This window comes from Plectropomus leopardus, chromosome 6 (genome assembly GCF_026936395.1).
Source record: "Plectropomus leopardus strain MGB_pleo_1.0 chromosome 6, ASM2693639v1, whole genome shotgun sequence".
In the NCBI taxonomy this organism is placed as follows: domain Eukaryota; kingdom Metazoa; phylum Chordata; class Actinopteri; order Perciformes; family Serranidae; genus Plectropomus; species Plectropomus leopardus.
The window spans coordinates 23134227-23156478 of record NC_142181.1 but is presented as its reverse complement, the minus strand read 5'-3'; the positions used below and the strand labels follow the sequence as shown (position 1 = coordinate 23156478).

The window sequence follows — 22252 nt, the reverse complement described above, 5'->3', positions numbered from 1 at the left end:
TTTCCGCCATGGGCTTTACAGCTGTTATAAAAACACAGAACAACATCTATGTTGTGCAGAGCAGGAGGGGGGTATGATGCGTTATTACTTGTCAGTGCAGGTTGTGCTGTAATATACATTTTGTTGTTTACTCTGTTTGGATTTACAGACGGATGTTTTACGGATGCACTAGGAGGAATTTAACTGAATTTGACATTTTCATTTCAGGAACTGCCAACTGTTTATTGCACTTTTTATTAATGTATGTGCGTGCCGATGAGAAGCTATCTAACTAAGTATTTTGTACAGATTCAAAGTGTCCAGAACAGGTCCATCCATGTTTTGGTTCTCCTGGCTATTCACTCTGAGACTGTGCTCAGCCCCATCCCTTCTGCTTGTGGGGCTTGTAGGCAGACAGCCAGGGCTCAGGGTGGGGTTGCAGGTGGCTCAAGCAACAACTTGTTCTCGGTGGGGTACACCGGGTGACCAGGGTCTGTTCCAGGATGGAGATGTCATTATTGGTGGTCTTTTCAGTCTTTATTATAAACCCCCAGTTATAGACAGCGACTTCACTCAGCTGCCACACAACGAACCGTGCACTGGGTAAAACTCTCAACTGCACTGTGAATACTGTATGATAGATATGCATATGTTTGATAAACACAAGATGCATTATCAGCTGTATCTTTTCTATTCCTTAGGCATATAACTTGTTGTGTTTTTTTCACATTCATGCTAATTGTCTTGTCAAAAATATGTTATAATAATTGCTTATTCAGTGATGACACAAAGTGATAACCATTAATATCTACAGTCACTTCAGCATTTTGACTGATTATTCTCTCATTCCTCCTCCCCTGTGCTCTTAGTTTGCAAAATCTTCCATTACAGTATCTTTATGCTATGGTGTTTGCGTTGGAGGAAATCAATCATAGTACAACCTTGCTACCAGGTGTGAAGCTGGGCTACCATATTCGTGACAGCTGTGCCCTACCCCTTTGGGCTATGCAGGCAGCGCTGTCATTGGTTGGAGGAGACACCACCAGCTGTAATTCCACAGACCCTCCAGACTATTCAGATGGATATGAAGAGGGAATAGAAGAAAGTAGAGGTACTAAATCAAATCATATAGAGAAAATGATGTACATTATTTTACATTAACAACAAGTAAATAAAGACAGCATAAACCATGCAATGCTGTGTTTGAAACCAAATCAAGCCTAATCAAATTACTTTATTATCATTATATCTTATAATGTCATCAGGTGGTCAGCCTGTTCCTTTGATCATTGGTGGTTCCTCGTCTAAAGCAGCCAAGATACTCTCCAGAATGCTGGGGCCACTCTCTGTACCTTTAGTGAGTTCCGTAATATCTCAAAATTATTTGTATTTGTTTAAAATTGTTTTTAAAAAATCCTCAAAGGAAAATTGGAATTTAAAACTTTCAGTTTTTTAATCATAATGTTTTTTCTAGTTGTTTTTTTTAACCTACTTTGATTGACTTTGGTGCATAAATACTGGCTTCTCACCTTTCTTTTGCTTTCCTTATGGCAAAAAGGAGCCTATTTAGTGTGAACTGCAGCAAACAGTTTTCCCTGGAATAACATATTCCCTGCATGAAAATGAGATAATAACAGCTATTATGTTTATACGCTTACAGAATAAGAATGTGATTTTAAAATATCTATGCTTTTTTGTCTCTTACTGTAGATAAGCTACACGGCTAGCTGTCCCTGTCTGAGTGACAGGCGCCAATATCCGAACTTCTTCAGGACCATGCCCAGTGATATTTACCAGGCCTGGGCCATTGCCCAGCTTGCCAAACGCTTCAACTGGACGTGGGTTGGAGCAGTGATAGCAAACAATGATTATGGACATGTGGCAATGAAGGTGTTTCCATTAAGGAGAAATTCTATGCAACCCATATAATACTGTAACATGATACTCATTCATCTAATCTTTTGCTCCTTTCAACTGTATACATCAGGTGTTTCAGGAAGAGACTCAGGGGGCAGGTGTGTGTCTGGCATTTGTAGAGACTCTCCAAAGGGAAAACATTGTGAGTGATGCCAGACAAGCAGCACTCACAATTCAAGCCTCAACTGCGAAAGTGATTCTGATCTTTAGCTGGTACACAGACGTGAGGGAACTATTCCTGCAACTCGCCAAGATAAATGTGAGAAGCTAAAAATAAAACTGAGCATTGGATTTGTAAATAATAGTAGAGCTGATCTTATTTGAGAAACATGACGGTATTTTTAAAATTAGCTTTTGATTGTGTTGTGCTGCTATCACTAGGTGACAGACAGACAATTTCTGGGCAGTGAAGCTTGGAGCACCAGCGCCGACCTTCTCCAACATCCAGTCACTTCTAAAGTGGCAAGTGGTGTTCTTGGTGTGGCCATTAGAAGTTCAGCTATACCTGGATTTGAAAATTATATCAGAAGTTTGAACCCATCCCATCGCCCTGGTGATAAGTTCTTAAGAGATTTCTGGGAAAAAATGTTTGGTTGTAGTCCCAGGGTCACACCACCACCAAATACAGACAGGTTGCTTAAAAAAGCTTCTCTACCGCTGTGCAGCGGCACAGAGTCCCTGGAAGGAGTTCAAAATCACTTCACTGACATCTCTCAGCTGAGGGTGACATATAATGTCTACCTTGCTGTTTATGTTGCAGCCCACACCCTTCACAGCCTTCTGTCCTGCCCTGATAGAGACAGCTCAACCAGAAACAAAAGCTCAGCCTGCTCCATTCCACAACACATCAAACCCATAGAGGTAACTGCGATTTTGTGTATTTCAAACATATATTTTAATGGAGACATTATCAGTATAACTGCAGTTGTTTCCTGTGACAAATACATCTGCTTAATCTACTTATAAATTTTTAAATATTTACTGCAGTTTCGATTATTTCAGCTGATGCGACACTTGAGAAAAGTGAATTTCACCACACCACAAGGGGAAATGTTTTACTTTCAAGGAGGCGACACTCAAGCAAAGTACGACCTTGTAAACTGGCAGAGAACCTTCGAGGGGTCACTAAAACTTATTTTGATTGGTCGTGTGGACGGGTTTGACCTCCACCTTGACGAGGCAGCTGTTCAGTGGAGCACAGGATCCAATCAGGTGGTTAAAAAGGAGCGATCTTGATTAAGTCCAATAGCAAGACGTGTACAACATTAAATATATACTGTACAAATCTTTACTTGTTGTTTAGGTGCCAACTTCAGTGTGCAGTGAGAGTTGTCCCCCAGGTACCCGCAAGGCCAACAGGAAAGGAGAACCTCTTTGCTGCTTTGACTGTATCCCATGTGCTGAAGGGGAGATTAGCAATAAAACTGGTGAGAAAATTATTATGTAACATGTTCCTGACTTTGTATAATGCTTTCAGCTCATCTTTCCTGTGATCGAAGTACTCTGCTCCAACTTCCCTCTGTTGTGCCACCTCCTCTCCCAGGTTCCCTTAACTGTGAACGTTGTCCATTGGAGTTTTGGTCCAATGTTGAACGTACTGCCTGCATCCCACGCCAGCTGGACTTCCTTTCCTTTAATGAAACTTTGGGTATTACACTGACTGCAGTAGCTGCATCTGGTGTAACGGTGACAACTGCTGTGTTTGTGGTGTTTCTTTACCACCGTCACACACCCATGGTAAGAACCCAAAGTAATGTAACAGAGACCATAAAGTCAATTTTACCCAACTCATTATGCCTCTGCACTGGTGACAGCCATGGCTGGAGGCATTATGTTTTTAGGAATGTTGTCCATCAGTTCGTATTCCCATTCTTGTGAACACTATATTTTTAAAATGCCGTGAGTGAATTTATTCAGATTTGGCAAAAAATGTCCACATTTACTCAAAACTGAACTGATTAGATGATGATTAGATTTTGGTGGTCATAGGTGAAGATCACTGCGACCCCACGCTTGTCTCATGGTCATGAAGGTGATATCTCAAGAAGGGTTTGAGGTTGTTTCCTCAAATTTTACACAACCATCCTCTTGGACTCAAGGATAAAATAATTGGATTTTGGGGGTCAAAGGTCAATGTCACAGTAACCTTGCGTCCATCTCATTCTCGTGCACTCGAACTGAAGAAGGATCTAATTAGAATCTGGTGGTAAAATGACTGTATAAATCTTCTGTGCTGTCGGGTTGAAGATGTGTGTGAAGAATCTACGTTTTAGAATGTTCAGCTTATTTGCAGCAACATCCATATTTGAAACACTGTTGACTGTCATAGCTACATATGAGTTTTGGCAGATATGGATGTTAACTGTGTTGCAGTAATTCTAGTTTTTGGTTTGTAGAATCCTGCATTGCTGCATAATGGCATATATTTGTATAAAATTATCTGAATGAACCCAGCTGGGGTTATTAATACACTTGTCTTTTAATACCAATCATTTGCAGGTGCGAGCCAACAACTCAGAACTGAGCTTCCTACTTCTCCTGTCGCTGAAGCTCTGCTTCCTGTGCTCTCTGGTGTTCATTGGCCGTCCATCAGTCTGGGCTTGTCGTTTCCAGCAGGCAGCTTTTGGGATCAGCTTTGTACTTTGTGTTTCCTGCCTCCAAGTCAAGACCATAGTTGTCCTGGCAGCGTTTCGCTCAGCTCGTCCTGGTGCTGAAGCTTTGATGAAGTGGTTTGGTCCTAGCCAACAGAGAGGGAGTGTCTGCCTGTTTTCCTCTATACAGGTCATAACCGTAGATGCACTTTTTGATGACAAAAGTATTTTTTTTTTTTTGTATGTTTTACAGTATTTTACATCCATTAACTTGAAATTTTTCAATTCCTTTTTTCATCAAGGTCTTCATCTGTATTATTTGGTTATCACTTGGTCCCCCTGTTCCTCAAGCTGACTTGGACATCCCAGGGTTAAAGGTCACCCTAAAGTGTGCCATGGCCTCTGTGGTGGGCTTCTCCCTTGTTCTGGGTTACATTGGTTTGCTGGCCTGCACCAGTCTTCTCCTGGCTTTTCTTGCTCGGAAACTCCCTGACAACTTCAATGAGGCCAAACTGATCACCTTCAGCATGCTGATATTCTGCGCCGTCTGGATAGCTTTTGTCCCTGCTTACGTTAGCTCTCCTGGAAAATATACAGTTGCTGTTGAGATATTTGCAATCCTCGCCTCTAGCTATGGCTTGCTTTTCTGTATCTTTGCTCCTAAGTGTTTCATCATTCTTTTGAGGCCAGAGAAAAATACTAAGAAACACCTGATGGCCAGGTAGTAGAGAAAATTAACATTGCAAAGTTTTTATTTGCTTGTCAATCTGCCTGCATTTATTTTATGTATACATAGTACTGAGTTATAGAAAAAGAAAACCAGCAATTGTTTTATCAGGGTTAAATTAAATGTGACATATTCAATGTCAGTGTGGCATTTTTTGTTCCTGAGCAGTTTGTGTAACAAATTTTTAAGTGCTTAAACATGAAAAACATAAACATTGTATAGCATAAGAAAACAGTAACATTAATATACATAAATAAAAATATTTCAAGGTTATGTTTCTGTTTTTCTTTATTTATTTTGAACTGAGAATCAAAGTGACATGGCGTTCTTATGAAATTTGAGGAAATACTTCAAAAGTTATCAAAACTTTTCTATATATCTTTTGAATTTAAAATTATGGAGCCTGAGGTAAGAAAAATGGTTCTGGGGACTTTATCTCTCACTGGATAAATTATAACCTCTTCAGTTTATCAAATCATCTAACCAGATTTTTCTAAAATCCCCATTTATCTTAACTATTCTGGTGAATTTCTTGCATCAATTTCTGGTGAAAATGTTTCTAATTTTATCAAAATAAAAGTTTTCTACCTTCAAGTATTCATTGGGGGGCACAAATGCGCATGTCCTAAATAAATACTGAGGGGGACGTGTTACTCGTGTCCTCCTGGAAATCTTCTCCTATGCATTAAGCTACTACATTGTCTTGATTGTTGCGAAACATCAATACAGATCTTTGGCCTTTTTACACACTCCGTGAAGTTTATGTAGTACCAATCCAGCTCTTTAAAAGTAAGCAAAGGAGGAACAGGAAGTATTCAGGAAAAATAAAAAATAAATCATCATCTTGCTTAGTTGTAGAATAACTGACCCTGAAAAAAAAAACTAAAAAACCAAATGATCCCTGTAATGTCAGTTGACTGTTGTTGCTACATTCCAAGTCAAATCCCCATGCAGGACAACAATGGACTGAACTGAATTTGATGTGGGGCCAGATGCATAAAACTCAGTGTATATGCCATTTTCATGGAAAACATTTGCCAGCATATCAACAGTTAACCTGTCAAAACACGGCAAAATAAGTGCAAATTCCCCAACTGTGTGCAGGACCATGGTCATTATGCCCATTTTTTTGTTTGTTTTTACAATATTTTATCTTGAAGGAATTACATGTTTGTCCACTGCAGAGGATGACATGCATCAACAGTGTAAAAAGTTGTTCAACGTCTAAATGTGGTCCAAAAAACATTTTTAAAACATTTTCAAAGAGCCAAGGGTATGAATACACATATGAAAATCAAAAATCAACATATTTTATGACCTATATTGCCAACCATACATGTACCTCCTCAAAAGCCGTCATCAGCATAGCCTTTGCCATTCACTTTATAAGCTTTTGATTTTTCATCTCGGATTTGTGCTACATGTTTGTATCCACATGTTAGTATCACCCATAAAGTTTAGCAGGAGGTGTTGTGCACCAGTCAGGCCTATTTGAATCAAACATAAAAAACAAAACATTTTTTCTTGCATACAAGAGAAAGTATGAAGAAACTCAATTTAACAGAGGAAAAAAGCAATATGTTGGAGTGCATGCACACTTTGCACTTCTACCACCTACATGACAACTCATCATTTGTAATTATTCTGTTATTACTGTACTGTCACTCTTGAGAGGAGCGATTTGGGGTTGTGTGCCATCCTGTTTACTTGGTTGCAAAAAGGCTTTTCATCTATTATAAATACCCACATCAGTAGTTCAACTGTTCTGAGGATGGGGGGCGTGTGTCAGAGTTTAGAAACTGTACTGTACATTTTATCTTGTGTATGGAAATCTGTTATTCTTTTACTTCAAACTATTTTTGCTCTACAGGTGGATATCTTAATAATAATATATTAACTTTTTCCAACTGAATCGAGAGAGATTTGATCCCGTTTGACATTTTTCATTGCAGATTGAGTTTCAAGAAATTGAATGCATTGCCTATGAGAAAGCTAACTGAGTAAAGTGTTCAAAGCAGCTTCATCCATGTCTTGGCTTGCTTGGCTCTTCACTCTGTGGCCTTCCTCAGCCCAGGCCCTGCTGCTTTTTTGGCTTGTGGGCAGACAGCTGGGGCTCAGGGTGGGGCTGCAGTGTGTTCAGGCAGTGAGTTGTTCTCGTTGGGGTACACCCAGCAACTGGGGTCTGTTCCAGGATGGAGATGTAGTAATTGGTGGGCTCTTTAGTCTTCATTACAAACCTTCAGCGATAGACAGTGACTTCACACAGCTGCCACACTACAAACCTTGCACTGGGTAAGAACTCTGAACTGTACTATTTACTGTGAATACTGTAAAATAAGTTGGATGTTAACAACAGTAATTTACTATTTTTGTGTGCTTATTTGCTTATTTACAGTTTTTTTGTCAACTTTTTACTAATTTCTTGCTAAGTTTTTGGCCATGACTAGCAACGTTGCTTATAGTCTTCTCCCCATGTTTTCTTTAAAATTAATCAAACCAATTTGATCAAGAGGGTTAAGGTGTTCTGAGATGAATAATGACATCTGAATGTCTCCCAACGTTGCTTGCAAAAAGAGGGACTTGGTCTATTTGCACATGCTGGTTAGATGTCTTTCTAAAAACATGGGCAAAAAGGCAAGACAAGAAATGTCCCCCAAGTAGCGAGACATTTTAAAAAGTGACAAGACAAAAAAAAAAAGAAGCTTGTTTTTGTGCTTTTCCTTTTATACATATTTTCAGGGGAATTTTCATGTATCTTTTTGTTATTTTTGGGTTCATACTGTTTAGTTGCTCATTGCCTTCTCCTCATGTGTTCTTTAAAATAAATCAAACCAATTTGCTTCGGTTTCAAGGGGTTAATACTGGTGGCCTTACAGAATATATACTTTTTTTGACATTTCTTCCTTTTCGCTTCTCCTGTGGTATCAGTTTAGAGCATGTTCCATTGCAATATATACATGCTATGGTGTTTGCGGTGGAGGAAATCAATCACAGTACAGCGCTGCTACCAGGTGTGAAGCTAGGGTATCATATTCTGGATAGCTGTGGTCGACCACCATGGGCTGTCCAGGCAGCGCTGTCGCTGGTTGGAGGAGACAGCAGCATCTGTAATTTAACAGACCCTCCAGACAGATATCGAGAGGGAATTGGAGGAAGGAAAGGTAGCATGTTTTCTTCTTTAACATACTGTGTCCATAACATAACCATATTAAATTATGACAAAAATAAGCTGTGCTTAAAATGAATATTTTTGGTTGTGTAAATGGTATTTTTAATGTGACAAACACTGAATTTCATCTTTTAATGTTGTCGTCAGGTGATCACCCTGTTCCCCTGATCATCGGTGGTGCTTCATCTGTAACAGGCCAGATACTCTCCAGAATCCTGAGCCCGCTCTTTGTACCTTTAGTGAGTTTTGTTCTGAATACAGCAAACTGTGACTTTTTTCTCCTTATTTTGACAGAGCTGGTGCCATCTTTTACCTTTAGGCACTGTTTTTGTTTTGATCGCTGGAAAAAGACATAATTTTACTCTAAAGTGCAGTGGAAAGAGGGCAGGAAAATTAACTCACATCTGCTTCTTTTAAGAATACTCTGTGTATTTTAAAGAAATAACAAATTATGTAACTTTTTTTGTAACTTTCAGATCAGCTACCTGTCAAGCTGTCCCTGTCTTAGTGACAGGCGTAAATTCCCGAACTTCTTCAGGACCATCCCCAGTGATATTTATCAGGCCCGAGCAATTGCTCAGCTTGCCACACACTTCAACTGGACCTGGATTGGGGCAGTAGTAGCAAACAATAACTATGGTCACATGGCAGTAAAGGTATTTCTATTTGTTTTTATACAGATAACATATTCTAGTAACCAAAAAATAAATATTCATAAATGCAATGTTTGAATTATTTTCATTCATCTAATCTTTTGCTCCTTTCAACTGTATACATCAGGTGTTTCAGGAAGAGACTCAGGGGACAGGTGTGTGTCTGGCATTTGTAGAGACTCTCCAAAGGGAAAACATTGTGAGTGATGCCAGACAAGCAGCACTCACAATTCAAGCCTCAACTGCGAAAGTGATTCTGATCTTTAGCTGGTACACAGATGTGAGGGAACTATTCCTGCAACTCGCCAAGATAAATGTGAGAAGCTGAAAAAAATGTATTTATATAAAAAATATTGCTTAAAGGATTGACTTTTTTAACTTAACTTGATCATGATTTTTATTTTTTGCTATCACTAGGTCACTGACAGACAGTTTCTGGGCAGTGAGGCTTGGAGCACCAGTGGTGATCTTCTCCAACATCCAGTCACTTCTGAAGTGGCAAAAGGTGTTCTTGGTGTGGCCATTAGAAGTTCAGCTATACCTGGATTTGAAAATTATATCCAAAGTTTGCACCCATCTCATCGTCCTGATGATAACTTCTTAAGAGAATTCTGGGAAGCTGAATTTGGTTGTAGTCCTACAGCCACACCTTTCTTTTCATATGCCTCTCTATCCTTCAAGTCTGTCGCCCATACACGAGGGTCTAGCCATTCATCAAATATTTCTACTTCATCACTCGATAAGGGCTATCCTCAGAAAGCTTATCTGTCACTCTGTACTGGCACAGAGTCCCTGGAGGGAGTGCAGAATCACTTCACTGACACCTCTCAGCTGAGGGTGACATATAATGTCTACCTTGCTGTTTACGCTGCAGCCCACGCCCTTCACAGCCTTCTGTCCTGCCCTGATAGAGACAGCTCACCCAAAAACAAAAGCTCAGCCTGCTCCTCTCCAACAAATATCAAACCCATAGAGGTAACCATGATAATCAGCTTTACCCTTAAACAACCAATGCTTGGCCATGTCAAATTACAATGACAATAAAACTCTAAAAACACATTGATCACAAGCATTACTAAACAAAGACATTTTCCTACTTTAATGATTTCAGCTGATGCAGCATTTGAACGATGTAAATTTCACCACACCACAGGGTGAAATGTTTTATTTCCAAGGCGCCGACATTCCAGCAAAGTACGACCTTGTCAATTGGCAGAGAACCCCAGAGGGGTCACAAAAGCTTGTTTTGATTGGTCGTGTGGATGGGTTTGATCTCCGCCTCAATGAGTCAACTATTCAGTGGAGCACAGAATCCAATCAGGTATCAAATAGGAAAATAATGATTTAGATTGACAAAATTTCTATTTGTTGATTTTTTTGTTGTTGTAAGCATATATTAATTTTATCCTTGAGAAATGGGTTGGACTTGTTCTTCAGGTGCCCATTTCAGTGTGCAGTGAAAGCTGCCCCCCAGGGACCCGCAGAGCCAGAAGGAAAGGACAACCTCTTTGCTGCTTTGACTGTATCCCATGTGCTGAAGGGGAGATTAGCAACAAAACAGGTGAGAAAATTAAAATCTAGAACATCAGCAACTCGTGTTCCCAAGCCTCCAAATTAAGTAACCCTGACTCCTAAATCTGCCTGCTTAAAAGATAATTTACACTTCCCCTCCCCTCTTGTCTCTTCCAGGTTCCCTTCACTGTGAGCGTTGTCCATTAGAGTTTTGGTCCAACGCTAAAAGAACTGCCTGCATCCCTCGCCAGCTGGACTTCCTTTCCTTTAATGAAACCTTGGGCATTACCCTGACTACAGCAGCTGTGTCTGGTGCCGCCCTGACAACAGCTGTGTTTGTGGTGTTTCTCTGCTACCGTCAAACACCTTTGGTAAGAACCAAGAATAATATGATCAAACCATTACTGCAAAGTTTCAACAAATCATAATCACTGTGCAGTTTTTATTGCTTATGGTTAGAGCAGTTTCATTTAAGTACCTACCATGATTTTTAATGCCTCTGCGCTAGAAATAGCCAACGCTGGAGGGATTATGATTCCGTTTTATATGTATGTATGTAAGTACAGTAAACAAAGTCCACTCCATATTTATGAATGCGATATCTCAGGGATGCCTTGAGGGAATTTCTACAAATTTAGCACAAACATCCACTTGGATTCAAGGATGAATTGACTAAATTTTAGTGTGACAGGTCAAAAATCAAGGTCAATGTCTACTCATCTGTATCATTCTTGTGAACACTATAGCTTAAGAAAACCTCAAGGGAATGTAATCAAACTTGGCACAGACATTCACCATAAATAACAAGTTCATACTCTTAAATTTCATACAAATGTTTCATAGGAAATAATGATGACGTTCTGGTATTGTACATCCAAGAGGTCAGAGGTCAGCTGTGACATAATGTTCTGCAAAAACACTTTTCTGGCCATGACTTAGCGTTGTAACTCAGGAACTGAAGGGGAGACATTTGGTCAGATACTGAATAGATGACACTAATCTTGGGTGCACATCTTGAAACTGCAGATTGTTCTGTGCAGCTGGGGGAAGAGGTTTGTGAAGCATCCACATTTTCACAGACATTTATGTAAACTTTATGTATCTGCATGGGTATGCGGAGGGATACAACCACGTGACGGTATTTCTTGTTTTTAAAATGGATTACTACAATAGTAAACAAACTATAGGTTAGTCATGTCTTTTCATATGCAGGTGCGAGCCAACAACTCAGAACTGAGCTTCCTGCTTCTCCTGTCGCTGAAGCTCTGCTTCCTGTGCTCTCTGGTGTTCATTGGCCGTCCATCAGTCTGGGCTTGTCGTTTCCAGCAGGCAGCTTTTGGGATCAGCTTTGTACTTTGTGTTTCCTGCCTCCAAGTCAAGACCATAGTTGTTCTGGCAGCGTTTCGCTCAGCTCGTCCTGGTGCTGAAGCTTTGATTAGATGGTTTGGTCCTGGCCAACAGAGAGGGAGTGTCTTCTTCCTTACTTGTATACAGGTACTACTGATGTGCTTCTTACTTAACAATAAAAACATATCTTTTTGGTAAAATATATGTTTTATATTTTTGATTACATTCTTTTCAAATCCAGATTATCATCTGTGCCATTTGGTTGTCCCTCAGCCCCCCGGTGCCTCAACGTGATCTGGGTTTCAAAGGGTCAAAGGTCACCCTGGAGTGTGCCATGGCCTCTGTGGTGGGCTTCTCTTTGGTTCTGGGTTACATTGGTCTGCTGGCCTGCACCTGTCTCCTCCTGGCTTTTCTTGCTCGGAAACTTCCTGACAACTTCAATGAGGCTAAACTGATCACCTTCAGCATGCTGATATTCTGTGCCGTCTGGATAGCTTTTGTCCCCGCTTACATTAGCTCTCCTGGGAAATACACTGTTGCTGTGGAGATTTTTGCAATCTTGGCCTCTAGCTATGGTTTACTGCTCTGTATCTTTGCCCCAAAATGTTTCATCATTCTCTTGAGGCCTGAGAAAAACACTAAGAAACACCTGATGGCCAAGTAGTATAGATAAATAAACAATGCACACATTTTTGTTAATCAGATATGGCAAATATACAATATATAGCTATTGTTTAACCCCTATCTTTCAGTTGGCATGTATTTTATCATTTATTCAGTATTGTTTTTCTGTAAACATATAAGTTACTTTATAGTATGTTTTTACAAAAATAGAAAATATCATGTGATGATACAATTAATATTGTTGCTAATAGTGTATCTTTTGTAAATTGCCTGAAGACCTTTCCATAATTATGAAAAGGTGTTAAACCTTAAACAGTCAAAAACAGTCATACTGAATTGTTGTTTGTTAAAATAAACAGTCAGTTTCAGGTTGTTGGGTAAGGGGTTTAATAAGGCTCCAAATTCAGGCCAAACTGTGGCAAGTGAAAATTTTAATGATAACCATGCCTCTTTTTTGCATGCAGTGTTGCAGTTTTGCTCATCTAAAAGTATACTAGAATTTTTCTGCACACTGGGGTCCCTGAAATCTTTTGGAATTACATGAATGGGGTGTGACTGAAAAACTGAGACTCTTGGATTCAATGAACCCAATTGTATTAACCAGTGATAATGTGAGCACCCAAAGTAGCCATTGTAGTGAGACCATTTTTTTTAAACAACTGTGAGCTCTCAGAATAAAAGCCTCATTAAACTTTACTGTCAGGAAGTGTGGACCCAAATGCAGAAGAATGCAAGACACAGGAATTAGACTGTACTTTAATCTCAACAGGGAAACAGAAAATTACATCTCTCACAACCAAATCAAGAACAAAGACTGAGGTAAAAACCAGGACTTAAATAGAAACCAGTCTGATGAGGGAATGAACTGCAGGTGAGTGGAGAGGCTCAGGTGAGGGGAATGAGGTGATTAGGCAGAGGGAGGAGGGGAAGCACACAGAAACAAAAACCCCAAAATCAAGAAAACACAATCCTCTTAATCATTAACTGAGTGAGTGAAAATATATGAATCTTTTACAGACACTTTGTCCAGTCTTCCAACTTTAGGTCTTCTTTTTGAATACAGATAGTTTAATTGGTTGTGCACATATAGCTGGGGATATATACACTTTAACAACATAATAGAATTCCTGAAATTCTGTCCTGGCTTTTGGTTTTTGTGTTACACCCAAAGACTTTTAGAGGCCCCATCTGGCCACCCTTATAAAACCTTTTTGGCAGTGGCAGTGGTGAATGCTTAGTTAAAAGCAAGTATATCTCTGGCTGAAGTCATTAATTCTGCATATTTTGCCAGTATGACCTGGCAGGCTAGCGAGGCAAATTCTATAGTTGTCGCTACCAAAAACATTGCAACAGCTCATTTGATTACACAAGATTTTATTGAATTAATTATTTCTATATTTTTTAATAGCATTCTTATGGAATAAAGAAATGTTTTCCCACTGTTGATCATCAAGTCTCTAATGCATTGCAACTGTTTTAAGACAATTGCTTAGTTTTATTGCATGGATAATTAACCTAATTAGCCAGCAAAGCTGGTGATAAATAAAGCAAAGTTTATGTATTGTAACTGTCGTCCTTTATTATTAAGCTGAGCCGTCTAACCTTATGACAGTGTCACTCCTGTAGTAACTGACGTAGTGGAAGTTATAGGCTATGCATATGCGTATGTTACTGTATAATTCTGTCAATGCTTTCTGCAAATCCTTTATAATGTACAATCGTACTAAGGAAGTTAAAGATTACTGCTTCTTTTAAAGACTGCTTTTATTTTTGATTATGTTTTTTTACAGTCAGGAGCTGAGAATACAGTAGCTTTTTGAATTGGGGGGCAATATAAGAACTAGTGAGTGTATCCACATCCGCTCCAGAGTGATCAACATTAAATGTAAATGATTATGTTAGATGAACCCACATAGTATATCATCAGGTGTAATGTTAACTTACACCATGAAAAGTCACAAAGGGGATATAGTATTTTAATTGAAGGTGCTTTGTACTAATCCTGGTAAACAAAAAGTAGAATAAGATGCCATGTTTAATTATTCTCAAAAATATTTGATCCAAGTTATTCATTATCAGCCAAATTTTCACAGAAACTTAACATTGCTATTACTATCAATACTTCTCTTTCCACTTGTTTTTGTACTGTATAGAAATGTATTTATTCTGTCTTATGAAACTATAAGTACGTTTTATGACTCAATGCCCCGACCCATGATTGCTTTCTTTGTGTTCCTTTCTGGTCTCAATAAGATTATGTAACATTTGGGTCCAAACAGTGACAACAAAAGGCCAAAGCTTGAGGCCAGGATAGCAAATACCTCCACTGCATCTGCATATTTGCCTGGTGAACTGACATAAGCAGGGACAAAGGCCACCCATACTGCACAGAAGATCAACATGCTGAATGTGATGAGCTTGGCTTCATTGAAAGTATCTGGAAGATTCCTCGCAAGGAATGCTAACAGAAAACTGAGGACAGCCAGTAAGCCAATATACCCCAGTAACACTGCAAAACCAACTGTGGACCCAACAACACACTCATAAACTATCTTGTCATTGTGGTATTGAGTGTTTTTATGCGGAGCTGGTGAGGAAGAGACAAGCCAAGTAGTGCAGATTGCTGCCTGAATAGATGTAAGAACCAGAACTGTTCCTCTCTGCTGCAAAGGACCAAACCACTTCAGACTGGTTCCACCTCCTGGCTTTGAGGCCTTGAACACAGCCAGAACCACCATGGTTTTCACCAGGATGCATGATACACAAAGCACAAAGCTGATCCCAAATGCAGCATGTCTTAGTTGGCATGTCCACAGTCTGGGACGTCCGATGAAAAGCAGTGAGCAAAGGAAGCATAATTTCAGGGACAGCAATAGCTGGAAACTGAGTTCTGAATTGTTGGCACGTACTATAGGTGTGCGACGATGACAGATAAAGATTCCCAGGACAACGACACATACAAATGTGCCCAACAATGAGGTGGTTGTCAGGCAGATACCCAGAGGCTCATAATAGGAGAGGAATTCTGTTTCCTTAGGAACACAGTGGTCATGCTGGGGGCTGGACCAGAAGTCCTCCGGACAACTGGTGCACTCCATGGAGTCTGTACAAGGAGAAAGTGAACAAGAAGATTATGACAACACAGCACCAAGATTAAGACTCACAGCCATAGAATATTTCAAAATATAAGTTGGAAAACTAGTGTGATTAACTAGTGTGTTACTAGTGTGAACATTGAAAGAGATCAGGGTAGGAAAGGTTTAATAAAAGTTATCAAAAATAATAATTTCATTCAGTCCATTTTTTATGAGATGGAATTCACACTGAAAGTTAATTCACCCCTCTGTAGTAAATCTGTAATTTTATATGGCAACTAAACTAAGACAGGTTGCCAAATTTTTAAGAAATATGTGTACTTCCCCTTTAATGTAGCATGGAGGCTTTCCATTGGTAAGCCCCTTTATAGTTCTTCATACCACAGTGTAACCGTTGGGGGTTTGTCTTTAATCCATTGGAGTAAAATACATTGTTTAGGTAGCAACAGCGATTTCATTAACAGAGTGTATTGTGAGGCGTTGAGATCAAAACCTTCTAGTGGGAATTCCAATAGAAACAATGCAGGATCCAGTTTAATTTCCATATGTAAGACTGTACAGAGCTATTTATTAACATTTTCCAAAAACGAGTAATCACAGGGCATTGCCATATTAAGTGAAAGTGAGTCCCCACCTCCTTCTGACAGTTTTTTACACAAAGCATGCTAGAGCTACATTTAGTTGTCATAATCGTCTTGTTCTTTTTTGTTTTGTTTGCTGTCTCTTGTTTTCTTTTGTTGTTGTTGTTGTCGTGCACTTTGAAAATTAATAAAATGTATTTTTTAAAAAAAGAGAGAAAGTGATAACACTTATATGATTTCTCTAAATTCCAAGGTTTTAAACTGAACACCAACCAGTCCCATTGCTGATCTTTCCCTCAGAACAAGGGATGCAGTCAAAACAGCACTCAGGTTCCCCCTTCTTTCTGGCCATTCGGGTACCTGGAGGACAGCTCTCACTGCACACTGACCGGGGTGGCTGTTGGTGAATATGTGTTATTCGATTTTGCTTTATGCTGTTGAAATGAGTTATCTGTCAGTCACAAATAGGTTACTGAAAAATCAAAAGTAACCTTTTTGGATTCAAAGTTCCAGAAGATTTTGTCTTCATCAAGTGTGAGTTCTTCACCTTTGGCTGACTCTTTAACCTCACCCACATTCTGAACTTTAGTTTGTCCATCAGGGAGCCACAGCCAGTTCATGACATCATATATTGGTAAGGCATCACCATTCTCATCAAATGACACCTGATCACCAAATGGTGTGGTGAAGTTGACCTTTTCCAAGTAATACACAAGCTATGGATTCCAGAAAAAGGGATAGAGGAAAGCCAGAATTGAAAACAATTCCATTATGACCATGGTAAATAATAACCATGGTAAAATAATGCACTCATGAACGTATGAATACCTTAACAATTCCAACAAGTAATTTCTCACATCATCTGAGAGTTAAGTGCACCCAGTGCAAAGACACTGTTGTCTCTGTCATGATAATACTATTCAATGCTGTCACCCAGCGGTAGGAAAAATCCTTTTAGCTACATAAAATGCACTTAATCCTATTAATTTCATAGCTTTGAATTCAGTCCTATTCTCTGAAAGCCGTTCTGCAAGAAAAACTAAAGCATAGCATTTAGTCATATAAACAGAGGTGTGTGCATCTGTGTAAAATGATGTCACACCTGCCATGGCTCCAGTCTTTGTAAATTGCCACAGCTGTGCCCACTGAAAGGTCCTCTCCCTGGCTCGCACTGCAGCATGTCATCAAGAGCGTATGCCAGGGCATACACAGCCTTGTACACATTATACTCAGACCTGAGGTCTGAAATGTCCAAGAACTCTGTGTCCACATTCTCTAGATCTTCTTGTCCAGTGCATAGTGATCCACCAGCTTCTAGCCAACCTGCTTGAGATGGTACAAATCTACACTGAAATGTGTGTTCCCAAAACTGATTCACCTGAAATGTATTCAAAACAGGAGTGTAACGTTACACAAAAGTCAAAGTTAGGTCACATACTGGTTTAGGGGTAACAGTTCAGTGCAAGGGACTTACAGTAGAAAAAAAACAAAAACTAAATACATAAGGAACTTTTTGTTTCCGTTATTACAGATGGAATATTCTTGCTGGTTTCTACAGCATTTAGCTAAATGGCAACTTTGGTAAACTATTTTCATAATTTAAAAAAAAAAAAAAAGAGAGAGAAAAATACAGTATTTGCTGAAAATGGTCATCTTGCCTGAATTGTCTGTATGGCAAAATTAAAAATTCAAATTTGGGTGCCGTTCTGATCCTTTCTTAAGTATACAAAAAATGAACACTTAAACCACCTCTATATTACACTGTATAAACATTGAACAAACACTTTCAAAAAAGGGAACAGGTCACAATAGGCTATAAAACAGAAAAGCAATTCATATCTAACTATAAAAGAAGAACTTTCTGTCTGTCTGTCTGTCTGTCCTTTAAATTTCTCAGGTATGGTCTGTCTGATCTACTTCCCCAGAGGTGCATTTATTATTGTGGACCCAAGAATAAGTTGTGTCGATTTTGGTGCAATTTGGACACATGATATGTTCAATCTTTCGAGAGTCTAGATTCAATCATTTATTACCACATCCACCACTTTTGATTTGAAATTTTTGGGGCATGCTCAAAAATAACAAACAAATATAATCATATAGTAAAATGTAAGTAAACAATAAAATAGCACTCTGTGCAGCAATGTGGGTGGTGATGCAGGGTTTTGCAAAATGAGTTGAGAGTTGAGTCTTCACTCACATATGCAACGCGTGTCTGTATGTCCTTCGCATATGTCATATCTTAGGCCCACAGTCCACCTATCTTGCATTCCAATCTGCATATTGTGCTCAGCTATGCTGCTGGAAGTGTACAACTGTGCATTAACAAAAATGTTGAATTATTCTTTTAACTCTGAATACTTCATTGTACAAGCAGCGATTGGCACCAAGTTCTCACATTAGAGGATTTAACCCTCATCTGAATAATTTGTGTACTAACATATGCTTATGAGCCTCAGTTTCGAAGAACTTGCATGAATTGACATACCATTCTGCACAAGGTTGCATGACCATAACCCCAGTACTGTGACATTTGGGTACAGATACGCAAACATTTACAGCATTAATTTAAAACTGTTGTTACGAAACTAACATTATTGTTTTATTCTTATAAATGATATATTATTTGGAAGGATAAACACTCACCATATTATTTCCAAAGCTGTTATTGTGTTCAAGGTCAGGGCGCATTTGTAACAGGAAGTCTCTGAACCCTGGTATGTGTCCTCGACGGATGGCAATGCCCAGAGTGCCACCCAGGTACGGCATGAGTTGAGGAGTCTGAAGCACAGTAGCTGCAGTCCAGGCTTCACTGGCCATCCACTGCAGGCCTGTCACATTCTGCCTCACCACCTGTGCATTGCATTATAAAAAATATATAATTTCATACCGTCATGGCATGGTTGGTATCTTGTCTTACTCAATTCAATTCATTAACTGGTTTTACACAGCATTATGAGCAAAGTGACAAATGTCATCATAAATTAACAACATCATTTCCCTGAGTTCACTCTAAAACCCTGCCGCAAAAAGGAGATCTGCTTCATTTAATCTATTTGTTGGACAATATTTTACTGTAAATTTAATAATTTGATTTGAATTTTGAAATATAAATTGGAAATTATTCAATGTTAGAATTAAGTTGTATTTCAAGCCCAACCAACCTCTTTCATGAGGTTGATCATATGATTTTCATGTGCGAACACAATGACCACATGAGCAGTAGATTTCCTCATCACATCCACAATCCTCTTCAGTTCAGCTGGATCATTGTCCCAGGGCAAAACCTCTAAGTAGGCCAGGCAACCTCCACCTGACAGAGCGAGGTCAGACTGGAAGGATCGGGCAGCGTGGAGTCCATAATCATCATCACTGACCAGCAGACCTGCCCAAGTCCAGCCAAAGTGCCTGAGAATATGAATCATAGCACGCACCTAAAAAAAAAATAAAACAAACAAAAAATACAGAGTCGAGGGATTAGTTCACAGGCTACAATAATCTTTCTGTGGGGAAGCTGTCAAACAGGTTCAACAATGTTTATTTATTGACTTTCAGCTGAGACCAAACGACTCCAATGACACAAAGTATATGACAGGTTTTTACAAAAAAAAATGTGAATGTATTTTTATTTTGCTAATAGATGGTCACCTGGAAAGCATCACTTGGGATCGTCCGAAAGAAGGATGGAAACTTTTGTCGGTCACTCAGGCACGAACATGTGGCAAAATAACTCACCTGTGAAAGACAGACTGAGCATCCTAAAAACATTCAAAGCTTTTGTTGACCCTTTCAACTTTTTAAATGTGATTAGCCCATGTCTATATTTGACATTAAATTTAGAGGGAAATCAAAATGATTTAAAGTAGTGAGGGTGGAAAACTTACCATAGGTACTCTGTACAAACCTAAGACAGAGGAAATGGCAATAGAACGTGTAGAGGAAGCATCACCCACAATTCCTACAACTGGAGGGTTTCCTTCACAGGTCTCATATAATTTAATCTGCTCCTCTCGACCACTGGCTAATGACAACACTGCACGGAACCCAATTCCTAGTGCGCGGCAGTTATCATAAAGACTGTATCCCAGCGTCACATTTGGTAGCAGGTTGGTGTTTCTGTTGATCTCTTCAATAGCAAATACCATGGTCAGAGCTTGCTTGAATCCTAGAACATCAAAACTAATACAAAAATACCAAAGTTGGAAAATACAAGTAGATTTGTCGACATGTACGTGCACAGTTACAGATTTTGCAAATAATGTCACTAGTAGAATTGAAAGAAATATATTTAATACAAATAATACAGGATACTGTAAAATAATGGTAAAATGGCATAAATACACAATAACAGAGTAACATCTTAGTATCAAGGATACATTAAAGCAATGGGATTGATTTCTGCTAGTTTCTGCTCTTTGCCGTTTCCCTGATAGACTGACCTGTGGCAGGTAGGCTGTTGTGGCTCTGAGGTAAAGGACAGGTCAGGAAATACAGAAAAGAAGTGGGTCTCAAACAGCCCGCCCAGAACCACATCTCCAGTCTTGTGCATCCCATTAAGATGAAACACTCCCTGTAACTGGCAGGAATAAGTGGAATAAAGACGAGAAGGCATAGCAGAGGAAAGGTAGGAATATAACAAAATAAAATGCACAAGCCAGAACAAATAGATATCTGAAGTTGCAGACATGACTTTCTTCCCATTTACTCTTTTTCTGACCTGATGTAAACTCCTTTTATTGACTTGTTCAGTGTTGCTCACCACCCATCAGGGTATAAGTAAAACAAGAGGCAGGGTCTAATAAACTGTACATTTAATTTGAGATTAATTTTGTATTAACCACTTGATTATGGTTAGGAAAAGGTCATGTTTTGGCCAAGCGACATTCTCTGGGGCTGAAACATGATATACGGAAAAGCCAAAAACTGCATTACCTTAAATTGCGAGGCTGGTTCTGACAGAGACAATCACCATGGACACTCATGTCAAAATGCATAACTTAATAGCAAAAATAAGCATACAGCCTGGTACAAAAAATGGTTTTGTCTCTAAAGCTAATTCTCCCATTTTAGACAAATGTATGGGGGATATATTTTAATATAACTCAGATGTAACTCGTGTTTCAAATTTGTTATTGCTTTAAAATGATCCTAATGAATAGTAATCAGTTTTGTGGCCTCTTAAAGTAAAAGGCTTTCTGGGAGGTGTTAGCTACGTCTATGAGTCAAATCCAATCTTCGGTTCTCCACAGTGCTACCCTCTAAACCAAATTTGGTCCCTTTTGGCTCCAAAAATCAAAGATTACGACAGCCAAAATGCCAACCTCTAGGCTTCAAAAGGTCAGTCCACAAACCAATGGGTAATATCCTGGTGGCTATGTCCATTTTTTATATAGAGTACATTTTTTGGCTGAAAACACTTGGTCTTAGTGCCCCAATCACCACTAGAATCATAGCAATCCCTCGCAAAAAAAACACCCACTTTTGGTGGAACAGTCACCACTAAGAATACTGTAATGTCTTGTCAAAAAACAATTGGTCGTGTTGTTTGTTGGCCTAAGAAAGTGGTCTGCAGTGCAACACCATCCCCTCATCCTTCCAATGACAAAGTCAGCTCATATACATGTAATCAGAACTATGTCACTTTAGAATGAGTATCTTTCTCTCTCTCTCTCTCTATATATATATATATATATATATATATATATATATATATATATATATATATATATTTATATATATCACAGTTTGGCAGCTAATTTCAGACACGGGTGGCATATCACGTGTTCTCATCCCAAATCATCACATATTGCCACTTTGCAATTGACTTCCACATCTACATATTACACTCATTGTAACCCTCTGCATCTGCTATTAATGTTTAAGTCAGGGGTTTGTTTGATCCATCCACTGCCCCTCACGCCTGCCCTCAAAGGGCAATTTTGTGCACCTTATATTATGTTTTCATTGGCAGCATTTCAACTTGATGCCATCCAGCGTGTAAAATGGGGCCACGTATCGTGCTGCTTGCAGAAGGTGCCATCAGTTCTGTCTGGCAGT

At 39.2% G+C, this 22252-nt stretch overlaps 3 protein-coding genes across 3 annotated transcripts; 2 read left to right on the top strand and 1 right to left on the bottom strand.

Annotated features, from left to right (window-relative positions):
* Positions 1-316: 316 nt before the first annotated feature.
* On the top strand, positions 317-5212 carry LOC148189390 (extracellular calcium-sensing receptor-like). Its single transcript, XM_088078348.1, has 11 exons — positions 317-582; positions 849-1090; positions 1245-1327; positions 1690-1869; positions 1967-2155; positions 2278-2757; positions 2899-3108; positions 3200-3323; positions 3440-3633; positions 4396-4686; positions 4790-5212. Exons 1-11 carry the CDS (start codon positions 317-319, stop codon positions 5210-5212), a joined length of 2682 nt encoding a protein of 893 aa, XP_087934474.1.
* Positions 5213-7240: 2028 nt separating this feature from the next.
* Positions 7241-12559, top strand: LOC121964248 (extracellular calcium-sensing receptor-like). The gene is made up of 12 exons (XM_088078347.1): positions 7241-7506; positions 8143-8375; positions 8531-8613; positions 8860-9039; positions 9164-9352; positions 9454-9670; positions 9737-10011; positions 10148-10357; positions 10474-10597; positions 10726-10919; positions 11761-12042; positions 12137-12559. Exons 1-12 carry the CDS (start codon positions 7241-7243, stop codon positions 12557-12559), a joined length of 2676 nt encoding a protein of 891 aa, XP_087934473.1.
* A 2152-nt stretch (positions 12560-14711) lies between these two features.
* On the bottom strand, positions 14712-20789 carry LOC148189389 (extracellular calcium-sensing receptor-like). The gene is made up of 9 exons (XM_088078346.1): positions 20635-20789; positions 20080-20374; positions 19844-19930; positions 19360-19629; positions 18842-19048; positions 17298-17573; positions 16687-16911; positions 16469-16592; positions 14712-15622 (listed from the first exon to the last, which is right to left on the bottom strand). Exons 1-9 carry the CDS (start codon positions 20742-20744, stop codon positions 14712-14714), a joined length of 2505 nt encoding a protein of 834 aa, XP_087934472.1. The 5' UTR covers positions 20745-20789.
* Between the last annotated feature and the right edge of the window lie 1463 nt (positions 20790-22252).

Excerpts from the sequence above, each read along its gene's own strand:
- LOC148189390 (XM_088078348.1), top strand. The coding sequence starts at position 317 with ATGTTTTGGTTCTCCTGGCTATTCACTCTGAGACTGTGCTCAGCCCCA. Across the intron at positions 3,634-4,395 it reads ACCACCGTCACACACCCATG|GTGCGAGCCAACAACTCAGA; the intron begins GTAAGAACCCAA and ends AATCATTTGCAG. Across the intron at positions 4,687-4,789 it reads CCTCTATACAGGTCATAACC|GTCTTCATCTGTATTATTTG; the intron begins GTAGATGCACTT and ends TTTTTCATCAAG.
- LOC148189389 (XM_088078346.1), bottom strand. The coding sequence starts at position 20,744 with ATGCACAAGACTGGAGATGTGGTTCTGGGCGGGCTGTTTGAGACCCAC. Across the intron at positions 19,931-20,079 it reads GTTTGTACAGAGTACCTATG|GTGAGTTATTTTGCCACATG; the intron begins GTAAGTTTTCCA and ends TGTCTTTCACAG. Across the intron at positions 16,912-17,297 it reads AAAGACTGGAGCCATGGCAG|CTTGTGTATTACTTGGAAAA; the intron begins GTGTGACATCAT and ends TGGAATCCATAG.
- LOC121964248 (XM_088078347.1), top strand. The coding sequence starts at position 7,241 with ATGTCTTGGCTTGCTTGGCTCTTCACTCTGTGGCCTTCCTCAGCCCAG. Across the intron at positions 7,507-8,142 it reads CACTACAAACCTTGCACTGG|TTTAGAGCATGTTCCATTGC; the intron begins GTAAGAACTCTG and ends CTGTGGTATCAG. Across the intron at positions 10,012-10,147 it reads CAAATATCAAACCCATAGAG|CTGATGCAGCATTTGAACGA; the intron begins GTAACCATGATA and ends TAATGATTTCAG.